General features: G+C 38.5%; 1 protein-coding gene across 2 annotated transcripts in view; it reads left to right on the top strand.

Annotated features, from left to right (window-relative positions):
* The first annotated feature begins 1454 nt into the window (after nucleotides 1–1454).
* PRKAA2 (protein kinase AMP-activated catalytic subunit alpha 2) overlaps nucleotides 1455–18573 on the top strand; it is a 60104-nt gene continuing 42985 nt past the window's right edge. Inside the window, exon 1 of one of the 2 annotated variants that reach the window (XM_045856583.1) lies at nucleotides 1455–1616. In XM_045856583.1, coding sequence (XP_045712539.1) covers nucleotides 1523–1616 — 94 coding nt within the window. In that variant the 5' untranslated portion in view covers nucleotides 1455–1522. Of the gene's footprint in view, nucleotides 1617–1803; nucleotides 2277–18573 lie in introns of those variants that run through there. The other variant, XM_045856587.1, reaches the window with a different exon arrangement.

Genomic DNA, 18573 nt, shown 5'->3' with positions numbered 1-18573 from the left:
GTAAATTGCCAGCTAGGTAGAGTGATCCTTAAATGATACTTCTTGTCAGCAAGAAAGATGATCTCAAGAATGAATAAAAATAGCCTCTGTTAACAGCTGTGATATCTATAATTTATAAGCTGTGATCAGCTCTCAGATTGTTTTGGTGTCTAAACAAGAATGGATGTATGTTTGTCATTTGTGTATCACTTCTCAGAAAATAAACTTTAGGTACATCTTATTTTTTTCTATCATTACATTTCTCTCTTTACATATAAAGTGTGATAAGTGTTGGAAGAATGTGACCTTGAAACTCTATTATCATGCACGGTATTAAAAATGTTCAGCTAATCCTTAAACATTTATTATCAAACAGCAAATAATTTTTAAGCATTGAAAGATAAGTAAAGAACAGGACAATATGGAATGAAGACAAGGAGGGAGGGAGGAAGAAGAGGAGGGAAGAATACATAATCACTTCATTACTAAATTCTTGTCAGTTTTTAATACTGTATGTGGCCATCATGCATCTAGTTTCCTCTCACCTGCCCCCCCCTTTTTACTCCATCTTTATTACATTTATTCTTTCTTTAGTTTGTGCTCTTACATTGCCCTTGCTCTTCACAATCCCTCTTTTTCCGTAAGTATATGGCTTTCTATGCTCACTTCATTCAGTCTCCCTTTTCATGTCTTCCACCATCTCTGTGCAGCTCTATCACAAACTATTAGTACACTATTTATATAAGCATGTGTTCAAGGACGGTTGGGCAAAAGCTGTGGCTGTGATTTATTGGAGAACATTGTGAAAATTAGAATGAAAGCTCGGGAGGACAGAGTGTCTTGCACCTTTAGGACAAAGTAACTGATCATAATGTACGGAGAGGAGGACGACTGAAGAGGGCAAGGAATGTTCTCCATGTGCCATGTCCTGTATCAAAAGCACGCAGCCCGCCACCTGAGAAACTTCCTCGAGGCTCTCCTCCGTCTGCCCTTGGGTGGAGGCCCTTCCCCAGAGCTTCCTACCAGATTTTCCTTAGACCCCTGTTGTTCTTTCCCACATCCCCTCGGTCCCCACACTTTGGGCCTGTTTCTGTTCCAATTCTACGTCCACCTCTATCGGTTTTCCTAGGACTGTGCCCTAATCTCATCCTCACATTTTCACGTCCTCCTGTGTCCACCGTCACAGGTCCTACTCTCAGGTAAAGCGGCGCTGTCCACCCCACCCTCGCACACCTGTTGGCCTCGCACCCACCCCGCCCCTCGCTCGCCCGCCCTCAGCTCCCCCTGCAGCGCCCCCCATCGGCACCCAGGCCCACGCCCCAGGCCTCCACCCCCCACACTGGGGCTCTCAGCTCCCCGGCCTCAGCCACCTGCCTGGGCCCCCGCCCCACACCCCCGGCCCGCCGGCGCGCACTGGCGCCCCCTCCCGCCGGCGCCCCGCCCCCGCCCCGCGGCCCGCTGCACTGTGGGTAGGCAGCGCGGCGGGACCGCGGAGCCCTCGGCAGCGGCTGCTGCAGCGACCGAGTGGGGCTGCGAGCTGAAGATGGCCGAGAAGCAGAAGCTGGAAGGGCGGGTGAAAATCGGACACTACGTGCTGGGAGACACGCTGGGCGTAGGCACCTTCGGCAAAGTGAAGAGTTGAGTAGCGGAGGCCGCCGTGCGGCTGGGATGTCTGTCCCCCTGGAGCGCCGGCTGGCTCAGCCGGGGGAGCCCGGGCACCCCGGAGCCGCGCTGGCGGGGCGGACGGGGACCGGGGAGGGCCTGGCGGCAGGTGGAGCGGCCCCGGGCCAAGCGCGGCTGGGGCCCTGGAGGTGGGCTCTGCCCGGCTCGCCTGGCCAGGCAGGGGCCGCCAAGTGGGGACCAAGCTCGGGCAGGGGACCGGCATCGCCAGCGCCTGTCGGGCAGCAAGGCGCTTCTGCCTCCCGGACCTCGTTGCCGCGTTTTCCGAAAGCCGGAGTCACGCTGCCGCGTCCAGGGCGCTTTCAGCTCTGAGAGCGTGTGGGCAGGACGGGAGAGCAGCGCCTGTCACGGAGGGTTCGAGTTCGCGTTTTGTGTCGGTCGCCCTGCTGGGCTCTTTCCCTGCTGGGCGCTTTCCGTGGTGTTTCATGCAGTCCTCACGGCAACTTGCTGCAGGTGGTGGCCTCCCGTGAAGGCGACTGCACGAGGACCCCTGCAGGGTTGGGGCCGCGCCCAAGGTCACCTAGAAAGCGGCAGAACGGGGCGAAGTGTAAAATGTCTTCCAGTCTAGCCAGACGGGAGGTCCCTGCTGTTCGGATTCTTTCGGGCACCGACTCTGGGTGGGTGGGTCGGGTCACTGGTGTTGGGGCTTCACTGGGAGGTGGGGAGGCCTTTGTGCGGGGAGCGGAGGGTGGGAGGGCCGCTGGGATCGGGAGCCAACCGAATTGCGAATTGCGGCGTCTTGGGGTGCCCGGGTGGCCGGTGGGGTGACACTGATCTGGGGGCGCCTGGGGGGCGCCTGGCCAGGTTGGTGGCAGAGAGGAGGCTCCCTGGATTGGACCCCGGAGGGCGCGGGCCGAGGCGCCAGAACTGCTGAGGCAGATGCTGCTGTCTGTTTTCGTTGGGGATAGAATCCCATTCAGAGCGTAAAAAAACAGGCTGCTTTAGGAAAATAAATTTTTTTTTACCTCTTGCTGGTTAAGTATTAAACTTTCCTTTTTGTTGTTGTTCCCAAGAGTCACATGGGATTTAATTAACTTGTCCTCTCTCCAGAACTTGAGCCAGCTTATTAAAAATACTCTCCGTTTGATTGTTGCAGATCCAGAATTATAAGAAAACGTTGGCTTTTTTGGGGGACGGCTGTAGAAATATTGGATAGGCTGTCTGGATATTTTATTCTGAGGCTCATATTTTCTTTAAAATTTGTCTGTTAATCTTAAGTCTGTTAAATAGAAGAAACGTATTTCTGTGGCAAAGATCAGCTTATTACATATTATGTGATGATCCCCTTTCGTTTGTTCAGAAAACCCTTATTAAGCACCTGCAATTTGCTAGGCACTGTTGTAGGCAATGGAGATATAGCAAAGAAGAAAACCAGATTAAAATTCCTTCTTTTGTGGAATTTTTACCCAAGTAGGGGAAGACAACAATCGGTATATGTATGAGGAAACTGTATCAGGAAAGGGAGGCCAGGGTGTATTGTGAGGATGGCAGTTTTCAGTAAGGTGTCAGGCCAGACCTGACAGACAAGGTGGCATTTGTGTGAAGACATAAAAAGTTTGTAAAATTCTTTCAAGTCCCATGAAGGCTGTGAAGTTCTGGGTTATTTTTGGAAGACCTTATAAGTAGGGTGGATAGTTAGGAGAATATATGTAGACTGAATATAGGAAGTTCCAGTGATCGGATTAATGCTTGAAATGTTGCCAGTGAATATCATTTTTGAGGACAATTGTGTTTCGACATTATGCAGTTACTCAAGCAAATGGTGTCTTTGCTGTCTGGACATGTCCAGGGTGTATAATTACCCTATGATCTTCCAAATCGTGTTAAAATTTTTGTTTATTTAAAGAATTCTTCAACTGTAATCTGAATGTAGACTGAAACACCCATCTAATCAACTGGCCCATTTTCAAAACACAAGTTAGATCTGTTTTGTATATACTACTATTGAGCTGCTTCTAGGCACTGGCTTCTTAAAATATGAACCAACAGAAGGTACTTTGATTTATGAGAATTCTTTTCTGGAGGACCCCTGTCCAATGAGAAACCATTCAGAGGGGGTGTTCCTAGTACTTGTTAGAGCTTCTCTAAATTAGATTGTGGTTTTCCCATCCAAAGTTAGAATTAGTACAGTTGTTTGTTTAATACAAATTATAGAAGTTGCAATAATCTAAGGTTATTCCTTTAATTCTTCAAGAGACAAGAAACAAAAGCACATGCATTTTTAAAAACAGCTTATTGAGATGTATTTTACATATCATAAAATTCAGTCATTTCAAGTGTACAATGACTTTTAGTAATTTTAGCAAGTGGTGCAACTTTCATCTTCGACCACTTTTAGATTTTCATCACCACAGTAGGATCCCTCATGCCCATTTAGAGTTAATGCTCATTCCTACCTTCAGCCCGAGAAAACCGCTGATCTATTTTCTGTCTGTATAAATTTGCTTCTCTGGACACTTATAAATGGGATCATTCAGTGGGGAGTGACTTATGACTGGCTTCTTTAATGATGTTTTTGAGGTTCGTGCACAACATGGCATGGGCCAGTAGTTTGTTCCTTTTTATTGCTGGGTAATATCCCAGTCTGTAAGTGTGTCACATTCTGTGTACACATGCGCCAGCTGATGGACATTGTCTTTGTTTGGATTATTAGAAATAATGCCGCCACAGAGCTTAATATGCATGTCTTTGTGTGGACATATGTTTGCATATATCTTGGTTTGATAACAAGGAATAGAATTGCTGGGTCATATCATAGTTTTATGTCTGTTTTTGAGGCACTGCAGACTGTTTTTCAAAGTGGTTGTACTATTTTATTCTGCCATCAACAGTGTGTGAGGGTTCTCATTTTTGCCACATCCTTGGCAACATTTGTTATTGTCAAGTTGCCACTTAAATTAGTTTTTACTATATTCTAAGTTCTGTATATGGACTTGATTTTATTTATTGCCCAAAGTGATCCTGAGTTTGGCATTAGCTTCATTTTACAAATGAAGAAATTGAGGGTCAGATACTTTAAGTAAGTTTCCCAAGGTCACAGCAGTAGTGAGGGGCAGAATTGGCAATCAAATTTAGGGTTCTCTGACTCATAGTCTGTGCTATGTGAAATGTAAAGTCAAAATGCATTGTATGCGGAAGGACCCAAAAAAGCCCAGAATTTATTTATAAGAAAATGTGTATTTATTTTTCCATGTTTAAATCCCAGTCATCTTCAAAGTACTCTCCATTTGATGCAATACACCTATTGAGACTTTTTTTTTCCACCGCTCAAAAACGGTTTTTGAACTTATCAATTTTGATTCCTTTTAGTGCTTCTGTTTTTGTTTGTTTGTTTGTTTCACTCTTCCACATTGGCAAAATGTTTCCCTTTGAGGACTTTTTTCATCTGGGGAAACAAAAAAGTTGCTAGGGCCAAGATCAGGTGAATAGGGATGGTGGGGCATGGAGGTCATGCTGTTTTTGGTTCAAAAACTGCTGAAAACTTAGCATGGTGTGGGCAGATGAGCTTGTAAATAGCCCATTGTGAAATGGGCAAACATGTTGAAAGAGTCCCCCCAAAACTTCATGGAAGTCGAATACAGCCTCTCACAACAATGCCACCTCATCCACTAATTCAGATGGGTTCCTAGAACCTCACCTAGCAGGGGAAGCTTGTAGCGCAAGGGATCCACCCTCCAGAAGATAATTCTGGTTTATTTGGGTTGTCCCTTGTATGTTATCGTCTGAGTTTCAAGTCTACAAGGACATAATTTTACATGTCCATAGGTATTTATCAAGGATTGAGGAAGTACGGTTTAAATGTCTTTATTTTAGTTCACATTTACAGAGAATAAGTTTTTTGAAACTCCATGTGTATGCTTAAAATTTATATTTTACATTCCCAACTTTTATATCCCAATTCATTCTATTTCTTATATGATAAATGTGCTAAATTCTAACAATTTTAACCCAAATGCATTAGAAATACTATGGATTTCAAATTTTTTTCTTCTTATTAAAGAAACCTTGACTTGGATTACTAGCAACCTTCAGTACTCATGCTGAAGAGAACTTATAAAAATGGTCAGATGCCCCAGAAAGAACACTGGTGTCGGAAGGCATTAATCAGCCCTGAGTTGTAACTCTGTGGCATTACTCATTACATGGCTCTGGGAAGACCATTAAACTGCCCTGAGCCTGTTTCCTCCTTTGTAAAATGGCAGTAACAACACTTGTCCTACCTACCTTCTAGAATTCATATGAGAATTAAGTGAGTTTAGGTACATAAAATGGCTTTAAAAAAGATAAATTGCCCTACAAATGGCTCTTGTGAATAAATTCCGCACCCTGTGTGATGTGTTAAGTGTTTGCTGTGTTTAGAAATCCTTCATTTCTGATATCAACCTTGAGATAGAGCTGTAATAATCTGTCCCTAGATTTTGGTTGCCTACATTGAGGAATGTTCTAAATGACTTATTTGTGCTATATGATACTTAATTATTAATGCTCATGTTAAACTATAGTATCTGTTTGGGGCAAGTCATGGAATTTGTTTTTCAAAGGTATGGAAAATCAATAAAATTAGAATGAAGTGAAAATAATAGTGAATGTTTGTATAAATTACTAGCTGAACTGATTTTAATTAAGAAATAGTTCTAAATAATGAAGCTATACTGTTATCAAATACCAGAAGTTTAGTGTTTGAATCAAAATCAATTCAGTCATCTCTCTTAAACGATTAGGTAAATGATATGCTATTTAGATTTTTTTTTGCTTTCATATACCATATGTGTTTTGACATAGATAATTTTGCCCTTAACTTCTGAATGGATTTTGTTCATTTTGTGAAATCAGTTGACTGACTTTCAAAAGGTATTTCCCATGGGAAACAATGTTATAAGTGTGGATAGATTCAGAGTAAGTCCAAAAAGGCAACATAGTATATACTATACAGAACATTGGATTTAGAGGACCTGGTGTGGAACTTTTGCTATACTATAAGCCAGCTGTTTGGCCTTAAGCTAAAGCCACTTGATTTATTAAAAAAAAAAAAAAGAAGAAGAAGAATACTACATGTTCCCTTACAATGTTGTGAGAAGTACATGAGAAAATGTAGAAGATACTCAGAAGTACTTAACTCTGATGTACTTTTATGTACTTAGGACCTGTTGTGTACTTAAACTCATTACTGGCTGAACTCGGAGAATAATCTATGATCTGGTTCTGAGACCAGAGATTTATTTGATGGGGGGAAGAAGAGTTTATGATCTTGTGTTTTGTTTTTCCTAGGTCTTCTTTTATATTTCATTCAAATGTGTACAGAAAACTCTAGTTCTCTAGATGCTGCTCACTCATCACCCTCTCCTGTACACCACTTGCAGTTCATGTGTACAAACACTGTAATGTTCATATTCCAAATCCTGTGGTAGCAGTCATAGAACTCTTCAAGGAAGGAGGCAAAAATTGGGGAAGGGAGGAGGGTGTGAGCAGCAGCTGGAAGTTTTCATGTATGGGTTATATTTAAGGCTGTGTCTCATTAAAATAGAAACAAAGTAACACAGTTAATTATTTTGAAATTATAGAAAATACGGACTGATCTGTAAATGCCCTCGTACAGACTTTGTCCTAACATATCTATGTAAATTAGAAAGGATTTTAGTAGTTTGATCATATACTGAGGTAATTTAACTACCTCCGTTTCTTGGACTTTGTCCCTTTCCCATGCTGACACAGCCACTGCTTTAACTAGGTTTGTGTGTGTGCATGTGTGTGTGTTTAACACAACAAAATATTCACTTATCTTGTGGGTCATGTGAGTGTTCCTTAAAGCATTTGGTATTATTGCTTTTAATGGTTATACTGCCCCATTTATTTTTGAGGTTTTTGTGGTTTTCTTGATGATAGAAAAATGCTTTGTAGAGAAAGTAGTTAATTTTTTTAAGGCAAACATAATTTGATTTAGCAGAAGATCTAATTTCAAATCCTTTAAGAACTATGAGTAAATAAGTATAATACCTCTAAAATATTGAATGTGTTATAAAAATGAGGGTGAATCTCCCTAGTATATTTATTAGATGCAAATTTAAGAGAAAGCACCTGGAATAGGTTTGAGTAGATATTTACCCATTGTTTATGTGATGGAAATGCATATGTAAAGCAATGTGTTTATTTTGAAATGTTGTGAACCACTTTATTTTTAGTATGGTGTTATTAAGGAAAGAATTTCAGGCAGCTCTTATCTCTGCTAATAATAGAAACCTTCTTCACCCCTTCAAGGGAATAGTACTTTTGCTTGAGTAGTGTCTTATGTTTAACAATGTTTGCCTCTGATACATTTTACTGTATTTCTTTTGATGATGCCTTTGTTTTTAAAGTGCTAATAATTATTTATTTGCTCTTAGAGTTTTAAAACAACCCTTTATGTGGTTAAAGACAGTTATCTGATGTTGCTATATTATGTGTCTTAGTCCAAATGCCAGTGTATCGTTTTATTGAAATACCATTTTTCATAATCTTTTTTATTCATACTGTTAGAAACACCATGAGCAAAATGTTCTTAACATCTCTGCATTTCTAAATTACAAGTTAATTACAAGGTAGTTATACAGCTATCATAATTGAAAATAAGGGGTAAAAGATGTGGGGGAAGTTAGAAGAAGGTATGGGGGGATAAACGGTGATGGAAGGAGACTTGGGGTAGTAAGCACACAATGCAATATACAGGTAATGTATTATGGAATTGTACACCTGAAACCTGTATAATTTTATTAACCAATGTCACCCCAATAAATTCAATAAAAATGAAAAAATAATAATGGAATAAAATATTTTAAATATACCATATAATTTTATAAATTCTCACCTTAACTTGATAAATACCATAAGTGTGAGTTAATTTTGTATCTTTTTCTTAATGTGTTTGAGTATAACTATGTACTATATTGTATTCTATAATTGGCTTCAGTTCTCCCATACTCAGTTAATGAAATAGTAGATATAAACTAAGCATTTCCTGTGTTTAGTTACATTGGATTTTAAGCAAATATTTCCACAAGTGTTAAAAATGTGGCAATGGGATTACAAAAGATAATTTGTTAATTTAAGCCAGTGGGAACTATTCACAGAATTTACTTATATGCCTGACATTTGAGTTCTAAGTCAGACATGATTTGATGAATCCACATTTTTACCCAGAGTTGCACCAGCCCCCCTTAGTGCTCTACTAATTCATAGACAGTATAACAGTTTTATTATATGCTATAAACTTGATTTCAGTAAGAAATTAGACTGTATATTATGGTAGCTTGGTGGATAAGATGAAGTAATGTGCTCTGAATGGCTTATTGCTGCTGAACAAGTGTTCCCAAAGAAGTTAGGTGTCTTCCTGAAGGGAAATCTCAGTCATTGACTCTGTTTAAAGGGTATAGTAAGATTTCCTATTTGGGAAAGCCAGATGACATAATCAATACACCAATCGCAGAATCAGAATTTAAATTTATATTGACTGGATTGCTAGGTGAAAACCAATACAGTGAAATTTAATAGGGACAAGTGTCAAATCTAGCACTTAGGTTAAAAACAAAAACAAAAAACAGGTGCATAAAACAGTAGAACAGTTGGTGGTAGTTCCTAAGATGGTGAAGTTTTAGCTGGCCACAAGCTTACAGAGTATATGTTATAAAAGCTTGAAGGTAGGAATTTCTCATGTACAGGATGGAAGAGCTGTATAGAGGCTGTATTGGTTAGTAGTTGTAGGGGTAGTATAGTTCTGCTATACTTTCAGTTAAACTAAATTTTGAATATTGGGTTCAGATCTTGGCACTACAATTTGGAAAAGATTTACCCAATTATATTTCATTCAGAGAACTGCCATTATTATTAGGGTAGCCCAAAAAGTATTCCATATGGGAATCGTAAAGGAAACATGATATATAATTTTTTTCATTCTATGAGAAGATGTATTTTAAGTGTGATAGCATTTAAAGAGCTAAAATACCATCATCTGGAAATAGGAGTTACTGTATTCAATAATGCTTTGAAAGACAGCAATGACTGTTGAGTGAATGTTTTAAGGAAGCAGGTTATACTCCAGAGAAACAAGGATCTTATTATCGAGGAGATTGTCTGGAAGTGTTATAACTTGTGCCACAGATCAGTTAGAGTCTGTCATTGACATATTTACTTAGGTAGGGGATGGTAATCTTTCAAGATTGAGTGGAAGTTGGGCATAGATAGATAATCTGCAAAGTCCTTTTTAATCTTAATATTCTGTTATACGTACATTTTTTTCTAGTACAGTTGACTTTCATACATGGCTATAACTTTTAACTTGTATCAAATCAACCTTAGTCAAGAACAATTAGGAAATTTGGAGAAAATGTAAAAGTCTGTTTGAAGGCAGCCAGAGCTTGAATGGTCAATATCCCTGTCAGAAGAAAAATACATTATTTGGCTTTTGAATCATTTGCTAATGTGTAAAAGTAGTACATGTGAGAGTCTGAACAGAGAGAGCAGTGGCTAAGGACAGAAAAGCTAAGCAGAATTTAAGTCCTAGAGACTTAAAACAATTTATAGCTTATCAAGAAGGAGGTCCCCGGTAAAGCTGAATTTTTTTATTGCAGTTACCTGAAGACTGAAATTCTTCCTAGAATCAGCGTAATCCTAGGCTTATTAAGATGCTCTGTCTCTTATATTTATTCTCTGGAGGAAAATTAAATCAGCTGGAGCCTCTGCAGTTTCTCACACACAGTGTTCAGCATTCCAGTAGACAAGACCAACACAGCAGAAGCAAACTCATAGATGATTCATATATCAAAGTTATCAGACATGAAGTTTAAAATAACTTGAATCAGTATGTTCAAGATGGAAAAAATTAGCAGAGAAGTAGAATCTATAAAAAATGCTCAAAGGAAATTCTGTAACTGAAAAATATAATGATTTAGCTAGAACTATGGCTAGTTTATCAACAGATAATATTCTGTTGAAGAGAGGATTAGTGAACTGGAAGATAGGCTAGAAGAAAAGCATCCAGATTGAAGCCCTGGCCAGGTAGCTCAGTTGGTTAGAGGGTGGTTCTGATACACCAGGGTTATGGGTTTGATCACTGGTCAGGGAACATAAAGGAATCAACCAGTGAATTCATAAATAAGTGGAGCAACAAATAATGTATGTCTGTAATGCCTGTCTCTCTGTCTCCCTCCTTCCCCTTTTTCTCTTTCAAATCAATAAATTGGAAAGAAAATTTTAAATATCCAGATTGAAGCATAGATGGACAAAATGATGGAAAGAAAGTAAGGAATATATGGGAATGCAGTGAAAAGTTGAACATATATATTTTGGAAACTGTAGAGAGAAAGTTAATTGAAGGCTTAAGTTTTTTCTCCCCCTGTGGAAAGAAGATCTCAGTATATCTTATATTAATAATTTCTCAAATGTTATTTTTTTTGCCTCTATACCAAACACCAGTATTTATCGTGAAAATGACCTGTGGTTGGTGAATTACATCTGCACTGGGAGGATTATGAAGAGACATATTAATACTCTAAGGGACTACATTATACTACTTTGTTCTACCATCATAAAATTTGTAGGGAGACAGACCTCCAGCTTCCCTTATGATGTCTCTTCTAAATCAGTGCACCCCTGGTGCGGGGCTTAGAAGTTGCATGAATGGGCAGTTTTATGATGTGGTTGCTGTTTGAGACTTATGAGTACTGGAATACACTGTATTTATGCATGTGGGTTTCAGCCCCATGACCTAATCTGCCTTGTGTGATGAGGGATCTGGGAAGCAGCAACTAGATATTTTAAGGACTCCTGATGAAGATGTATTCAATTCTACCATATTGATATGGTGTGTTTACATTCCTAAATTCTTCTAAAAACCAAAGTAAAGTTGGTGTTAGATTACTACCTATAGTGTCCTGTTAATGTGAATGTTGTTTTGAACCAAAGACATTGATGATCATACAGAATAGGTACTAAACAATTCCAGAAGGGGAGGAGCGAATGAATGGGACAAAATCAATATTTGAAGAGATAATAGCAGAACATTTTCCAAAACTTTTTAAACACATCAAGCCACAGATTCAGAAGCTCTGTGAATCCCAAGCAGAATAAAAACAAGAAAACCATTCCTAGGCACATCATTGGAAAACTGCTTAAAACCAGTTCTGTTTGCTTGAGGCATTCCTATTCTGGAGTAGACCCCATCTGCCTCTGAGGAGATGGGAGAAAATATTAGGAGGTAATCTTACTGAAGCCAGAGGATGAGAGATGTATATTGTCTTCAAAGAAACAACAGTGAGCTGACTTTCTCAACAACAAAGGATGAAAGTGAGGAAGCAGTGCAATGGTATCCTTAGAGAGGTGAAAGAAAGGAACTGCCAACCTATAATTGTTTACCTAGCAAAAATATCCTTTAAAAATGAATGCAAAACACATTTTCAGGGAAGCATAAGTTGAGAGAATTTGTCACCAGCAGAACCACAGTGAAGGGAACATCAAGGAGAATTCTTCAGGCAGAAAGATATTAGGTATACAAAATACTAGTTTTGTGAGATTTAAAATATATGTAGAAATAAAATACAATAAGAAAACATGGGAGAGGAAAAATTAGAGTTAAAGCGTGCTAGAGTCACTGCATTGTCTAGGAAATGGTAAAACTATTTCCTAGTCAGGGATGTCTGTTGTAATCTCTAGAGTAACCACTAAAATGCAAATCTAAAGGCCCTACAGATAGGAAATAGTTTGTTTCGCATTTTGGAAAGAATTCTAAAGTCATTTCACAGTTCTCCTTTAAGAGAAATTATATGGTCCTGGCTGGTGAGGCTCAGTGGATTGGGTGCTGGCCAGCCTGCGAACCAAAGGGTTGCTGGTTCCGTTCCCAGTCAGGGTACATACCTGGGTTGTGGGCCAGGTCCCCAATAGGAGGTGCATGAGAGGCAACCACACATTGATGGTTCTCCCCCTCTCCTTCTCCCTCCCTTCCCTTCTCTCTAAAAATAAATAAATAAAATCGTAAAGATTATGTGGAACAGAAAATTATATTTAGTAAATATATTCATTAGGGGCTGTTAATGAGGATGGAAAGGAAGATGTTTGGAGATAGGAAAAGAACAGAATTTGAAGGAGACAAAGCATGCATGATAGAATAAGGTAAGCACAGAAGAAAACAGACACATAAGGACCAGAGAGGGGAAGACATAAGAGAAGGGATGAGGATATCTGTGAACATTTTTTCAAATCTTTTATGTTTGACCTTAATGGTAATCCTCTCTCTAGCAGTGTTAAATAATTACTTCTATACTGGAAAACCTGTTCTGTCTCTATGTAAATGATTCATCTTATATGTTTATATAAAAAGTAAGTTGATTCTCCTGTGGAATTCTTGATTGACTTAGTTTTAAAGAAATTCTTTCAAGTTAATATCTAAAGCCAGTATAAACTTAGGTTTTAAAATAAAGTGGAATACAGCACATATAATCATTTCTCCAAGAAGTAAGATGTAGAGAAAATCTTTGCTAAAAAATTGTATCTTCAGACCTTTACCAGTTTATGTAGAATAGCACATTTCCCTACCTCCACCCCTGTGACACATATTGTGCTTTCTTTTCTTTATTTTCACCATCATCTATGACCATTGCATATTTGTTTGCTGTTTATATTCTCTACCATAAGTCAAGTTCCACTTTTACAGTACTTGTGTTTTCAGCATTTGGAGCCATGCCTAGGACACAGTAGACACTCAGATATTTGTTAAATGAGTAAATGGACAAATGAACAAGTGAGTACACACACCCAAGGCAGTAAAAGCAACTAGGAGAAAAAAGTCAAGGATATACGAGTTCTCGCAATGAAAATTGAGTGCATGTTACATATTATAGGACTATTTCAACACATGTTTTATTTTCTTGACATTTGGCAGCTCTAGATGAATAACTTTAGTATATCTGATCCAGAGCAAAGAGCACAGCCCTCCTCACCTATAGTTTAACTGAACACAGCAGTTGTCCTTACTTGATTACTCTCGTCCATTGTCCTTCTTTCCTTAGCCTATCACTGTTAGACTCCATCCCTCCACAGTGCTCTAATTTCCCAACTCAAGTGCTGCAGGTAAAAGGATAAATAAACATGCAAGTAAGCATTCCCATTATGTTACAATCAAGAGAGCCTGGTTATTGGGAGGTAAAGTAGCTTAGTTTTGACCTTGGGCTTTGGAGGCAAATACAAATACCATCTTCCCTATCACTGATGTCTAATTTCTAGTTTCCTCATCTGTGAACTGTGTGTAATAATATTGGGTTGGCCAAAAAGTCTTTAACATGTTTTTCATACGATGGCTCTAGTAATGCTTAGTTGTCTTTAACTTCATTTGAAACAATTTTGTTAGATTGTATTGTGACAATGTCATATCAGTGTACATTTGAAACAAAACTTAACAAAATTGGTGAATTTTTGTGCAGCTATTTTAATATTGAAAATGAAAGAAAATATATAATGTATTTGACATATTATGCTTTATTATTTGAAGAAAGGTGAAAACATAATTGAAACACAGAAAAAGTTTGTGCAGTGTATGGAGAAGGTGCTATGACTGATCAGATGAGTCAAAAGTGGTTTGTGAAGCTTCTTGTACTATTAACATTTTGGCCAAATGATTCTTTGCTGTGGGGCTGGCTGTCTTATGCATTGGAAAGTGTTTAGCAGCAACCTTGGCCTCTACTCACGAGAAGCAAATACCAAGAGGTAGCTGACATACTGAAAATATCCTAGTCAATAAAGTTATTGGTGAAAGTGAAAAATGTGTCTTTTATTATATGGGAAAAAAAATAATGGACTTCTGGGCCAACCCAGTATTTACCTCAGACTTCTGGTAGTACTTATTTAACCAGTACCAGATCAAAAGGAATAAAGTCTTTTTGCTTGTTGTTCAGACCTATTCTCTAGAGAAATTTAAAATTTAAAGGACTTTCAGGAAGAGGAAATTTGGAGAAAAGCAATGAAACTGAGTTTTGTTTCACCATGGGTAGAGAAGAAAGGAGCCTTGTGTTACTTTGGCAAGAGCCTGGTGATGGTAGGGGTCAGAACATGTGAGTCAGATGATTCTCCTGACTCCTTCGTGGAAGTTCTTGATATAAATGAGTAAAGGTTACCGATACCTGACAAGGCCCAGCTTGCTGACGCATATGGTGCCCTTGGTATGGGTATAATGTTGTCCACACATTCTTCAACTTTTTATGTGTAATGCCACATATACAAACAGTTCCATGCATTCTAAGTGATTTTCTGACATAAATCCTCAATGAAATTTCACAAACTGAACATACCTATGTAACCATATGACACAGAAAATGACCAGTATCCCACAAGTCCCCCTTGTGTCTCATTTTAGTTAGTTTCTATCCTCCACCCCCACTAAAGGTAACTGCTAATCACAGATTAGTTTCACTTACCTAGTTGTAAACATTTGAGTCCAGGGAATGGCAAAAGATGACACTGGAAAGAGGCAGTACCTAAATATGTACTACATAATACTATCTGCATAATCTATAAAACTATATGAAGCCTCCAATATTCTGTAAATCAAAATACCTCCTTATTTTAATTTTCCAACTAATTACAGAACATTCTATAAGTAGAGGATAGGGCTCATCTTCCCAACATCAGTGAGCCTACTTTCTCTGTGGTGCCATAATCTGACCTGGCTCCCAGAGCCTCTGTCAACACCATCCTAAAAATTTCCAGAGTCTTCCCTTTGCTTTTTATTTTAATCAGCTGGCCTTATATGTAACTGGAGGGTGTGCAGAAGACTAATATTTTTTTTTTCTTACTGAAGTAGTTTATAATACATGGGTGCTAGTCAAAAGCAATTAGCAGTGGAAAGAGAAGTGTTTCTAGTCCTGGAGTCTGCAGATAAGAAAATTTGAAGTTGGTCAAGGACTGATAAATGTGCCTTCCCTCAGGGCCTAAAACTTATCCATACTCATTCCTCGCTTCTCTTATTTCTGCTCCCCAACTTTTCCCCCCACTTTTTAAATCTAGGGCCAATTTCAAGGTCTCATTGTAAGACTGTTAGAACCATAACAGGAGCCTTTTAACTGGGGTGGTAAAGAATTTCACTGTAACTGGAAGAGCTGTGTCTCTTGTATCTCAACATGAAATTCTGAGGCTCATTCCCCACAACGCTAAATCATGTAACTTTTTATCATCATAGGGTTATTTTAGGTGTTACAAGTTAAATCTTTGCTTGGGAAGTCATAGGATGCAGTATAATTTAATCAATAAGAAATTAGGCTTTAGAATCTGAGAGATTTGGATTTAAATACTGATTTTATCACTTGTCATTTTAAGCCTGTTTCCTCATCTATAACATTTCCTCTCAGGGTTATGATAGGGTTAAAATGAAAATGTATATACAATATTTAGCATATGTGCATACACCTACCACTTGTCCTTTCTAGATTTGTGGGAAAATCATTAACTATCCTTACATAACCCCCACTACAAATGACCCTGGGGCTTGTTACTGAAGTTTGCGCATCATTCTGAGAACTATATTCTGAGAAACGTCTGGATGACAAATTAAATGGTGTTGCTACTCTGAAGGACAATGCCCATCTCCTTGTGGTTTCACGTGGAGAATTTCCTGAACAGTTTAGTGTACATTTTTGTAGCCTAAATTTTAAGCCAAACCATCCCAAATATACCCTGAAAATTTTAAGAAACTTCTTCCAGCTATGTTTGGTAATATGGTGATAGACTTCATTTTACTTATACAGGTTAATGATTTCCTGGCAGCATAGCATTATGAATGCTATATCCCAATGAGATGTCTTTTCAGTTGCTAAAAAAGTTGCTTACAAACAAATTTTGTACCTAGATGGACTTTGTTTGGGCATAGAAAATACCATGTGTAACTACTAGTCCTGTGGAGCATATGAAATTGAACAGATTTTTTTCTTTTGGACTAAAGCTTTCTCTTTCCTGACATAGTTGACTTTGTTATACAGTATGTCTGTAACCTTTGTAGTAGAAGGATATTTTGACAACTTTTTGTTTGAGCCTAGATGATACACCTATTATATTTTAGGCCTAAAAAATCAGTGCTTTATTTTAAATTGTTCCTTTTTAATTTTATTAGATATAATAATTTAAATTATATGACATATTAAAGTTGAATGAGGAAGTATTTTATATGAGTTAATAGGGAACAATGTATAAGAAAAAAAGTGTTCCAAATTATACTTCATAAAAATATAGGGTCTGTACTTGTAAAAAAATGTTAGACTTTATTGGGAATACTACTGGAAATTTGAAAAATATAATCTTTTTGCAAAACAGTCATGTATTTACAAGTACACAATGCAGCTACATGAAATCCTGCTTCTTGTGCATCAAGAAAAATGTGTCAGAGCTGGAAAGCATCCGGAAAATGGCAACTGGAATCATCCAGAGGCTAGAGTGGCTTCAAAGACTTACACTGTCAGTATGGAATGATCCTTGGGGATAGAATTAGACAAATCTTAAGAGTTGGAAGGGGAATTGGGCTTGATCTAGTCCAATCTGTTACTTAATGTGGGAATTTATCTTATGGTAATCCTGACAAATGGCTGAGCTTCTGCTGTTTAAATATTGCGTGATGCACAGTGCTGGGTTTAAATCCCAGCCCTACCACTTCAGGAACCGTGGGAATGTTCCTTAGTGATCCTTCGAGAGCTGAAAAACCCTGGACAAGTTCTTAACCTCAGGGACCTGACCTCCAACCTTCTACCATCTAGTATTGAGAGGTGAACTGAGAATCAAGTAAATGTTAGCATTACACGTCCTGTGGAAAAAGTATACTGAAGGTACAGTGGTTGCATTAGAAAGGAAATTTTCAGTATAGGCTGTAGTGGTGAAAAAGAGGCTTCAGAGGCTAAGTACAGGCTTCATAGGGCAATTGACTCAGTTGAATTTCTGTTATTCCCAGTTCTACCTCTAGAACAATATAAATCAGTTTCATTCTTTCTTCTGTATGACAGCTCTTTACCTTATCAAATGTAAAATTCTAAAAAGTTTAGAATAAGTGGATTTTTTTCCATAAAAGTCCATAGATTTAGAGTACTGTTTGTAATTTGTCTATAATTTAGGAAAAACAAGATGAACCATTAATGGATGATAAGTTTGTAGAACTCTTTAATCCAAGAAATTGCATGGGCTGTAAATTATTTTCATTAATGCATGGATGGTAGTTCAGCAAAATTGTAAATTTTAAGAAGTTCAAGACCTTTGAGATTTAAAGTACTCTGAAGAGTGTATTATTTAGACTTAGTGAATGACAAAAATTTTCAAAATAAGACTGGCTTAAACAAAATAATATTTTGTTGCTTTATAACAATCTGAACAGGTAGTTTAGACTGTTGTCATGCCTGGTGGTGTTAGAAGCATGGACTTCTTTCTCCTTTTGTTCCTCCTTTTTTAATCCTGTCCTCATGGTGCAAAATGGTGGCTTTGGAATTCCAGGGTTCAGGATAGAAGGAAGAAAGGATGAAGAAGAAGCTGCCAGCGACATTTCTGCTTACATGTCATTGGCCAAAACAAAGTCACATGGCCACATCTAGTTACAGGTGATTCTAGGATACAGTCTTTACTCTGGATAGCCATGTGCTCAGGTGTGATTTGGGAGTTGTATGTCTGGAAGGAAGAGTGAAATAGATACCGGGACACTAGCAGTGTGACAGAACTACTTTGTTCACCACTTAATCCCAGTTGCTTAGCACAGCACTTACCATAGCAGGCATTCATTAAATAGTTGTTCTAGGGATGAATGTTCCTTAGTGCTCCTTCGAGAGTAGGTATTAATTGGAATATTAACTTATATACATGATATATTATGGCAAATTTGGCCATCCTTGGCATTTCTTAATGTTCATTCTCATCTGTGTTCTCCCTTCA

The sequence above is a fragment of the Phyllostomus hastatus genome, unplaced genomic scaffold (genome assembly GCF_019186645.2).
Source record: "Phyllostomus hastatus isolate PE091 unplaced genomic scaffold, TTU_PhHast_1.1 phas_contig_147, whole genome shotgun sequence".
NCBI lineage: Eukaryota > Metazoa > Chordata > Mammalia > Chiroptera > Phyllostomidae > Phyllostomus > Phyllostomus hastatus.
The sequence above is the reverse complement of the archived record's forward strand: the minus strand, read 5'-3'. Positions and strand labels throughout refer to the sequence as shown.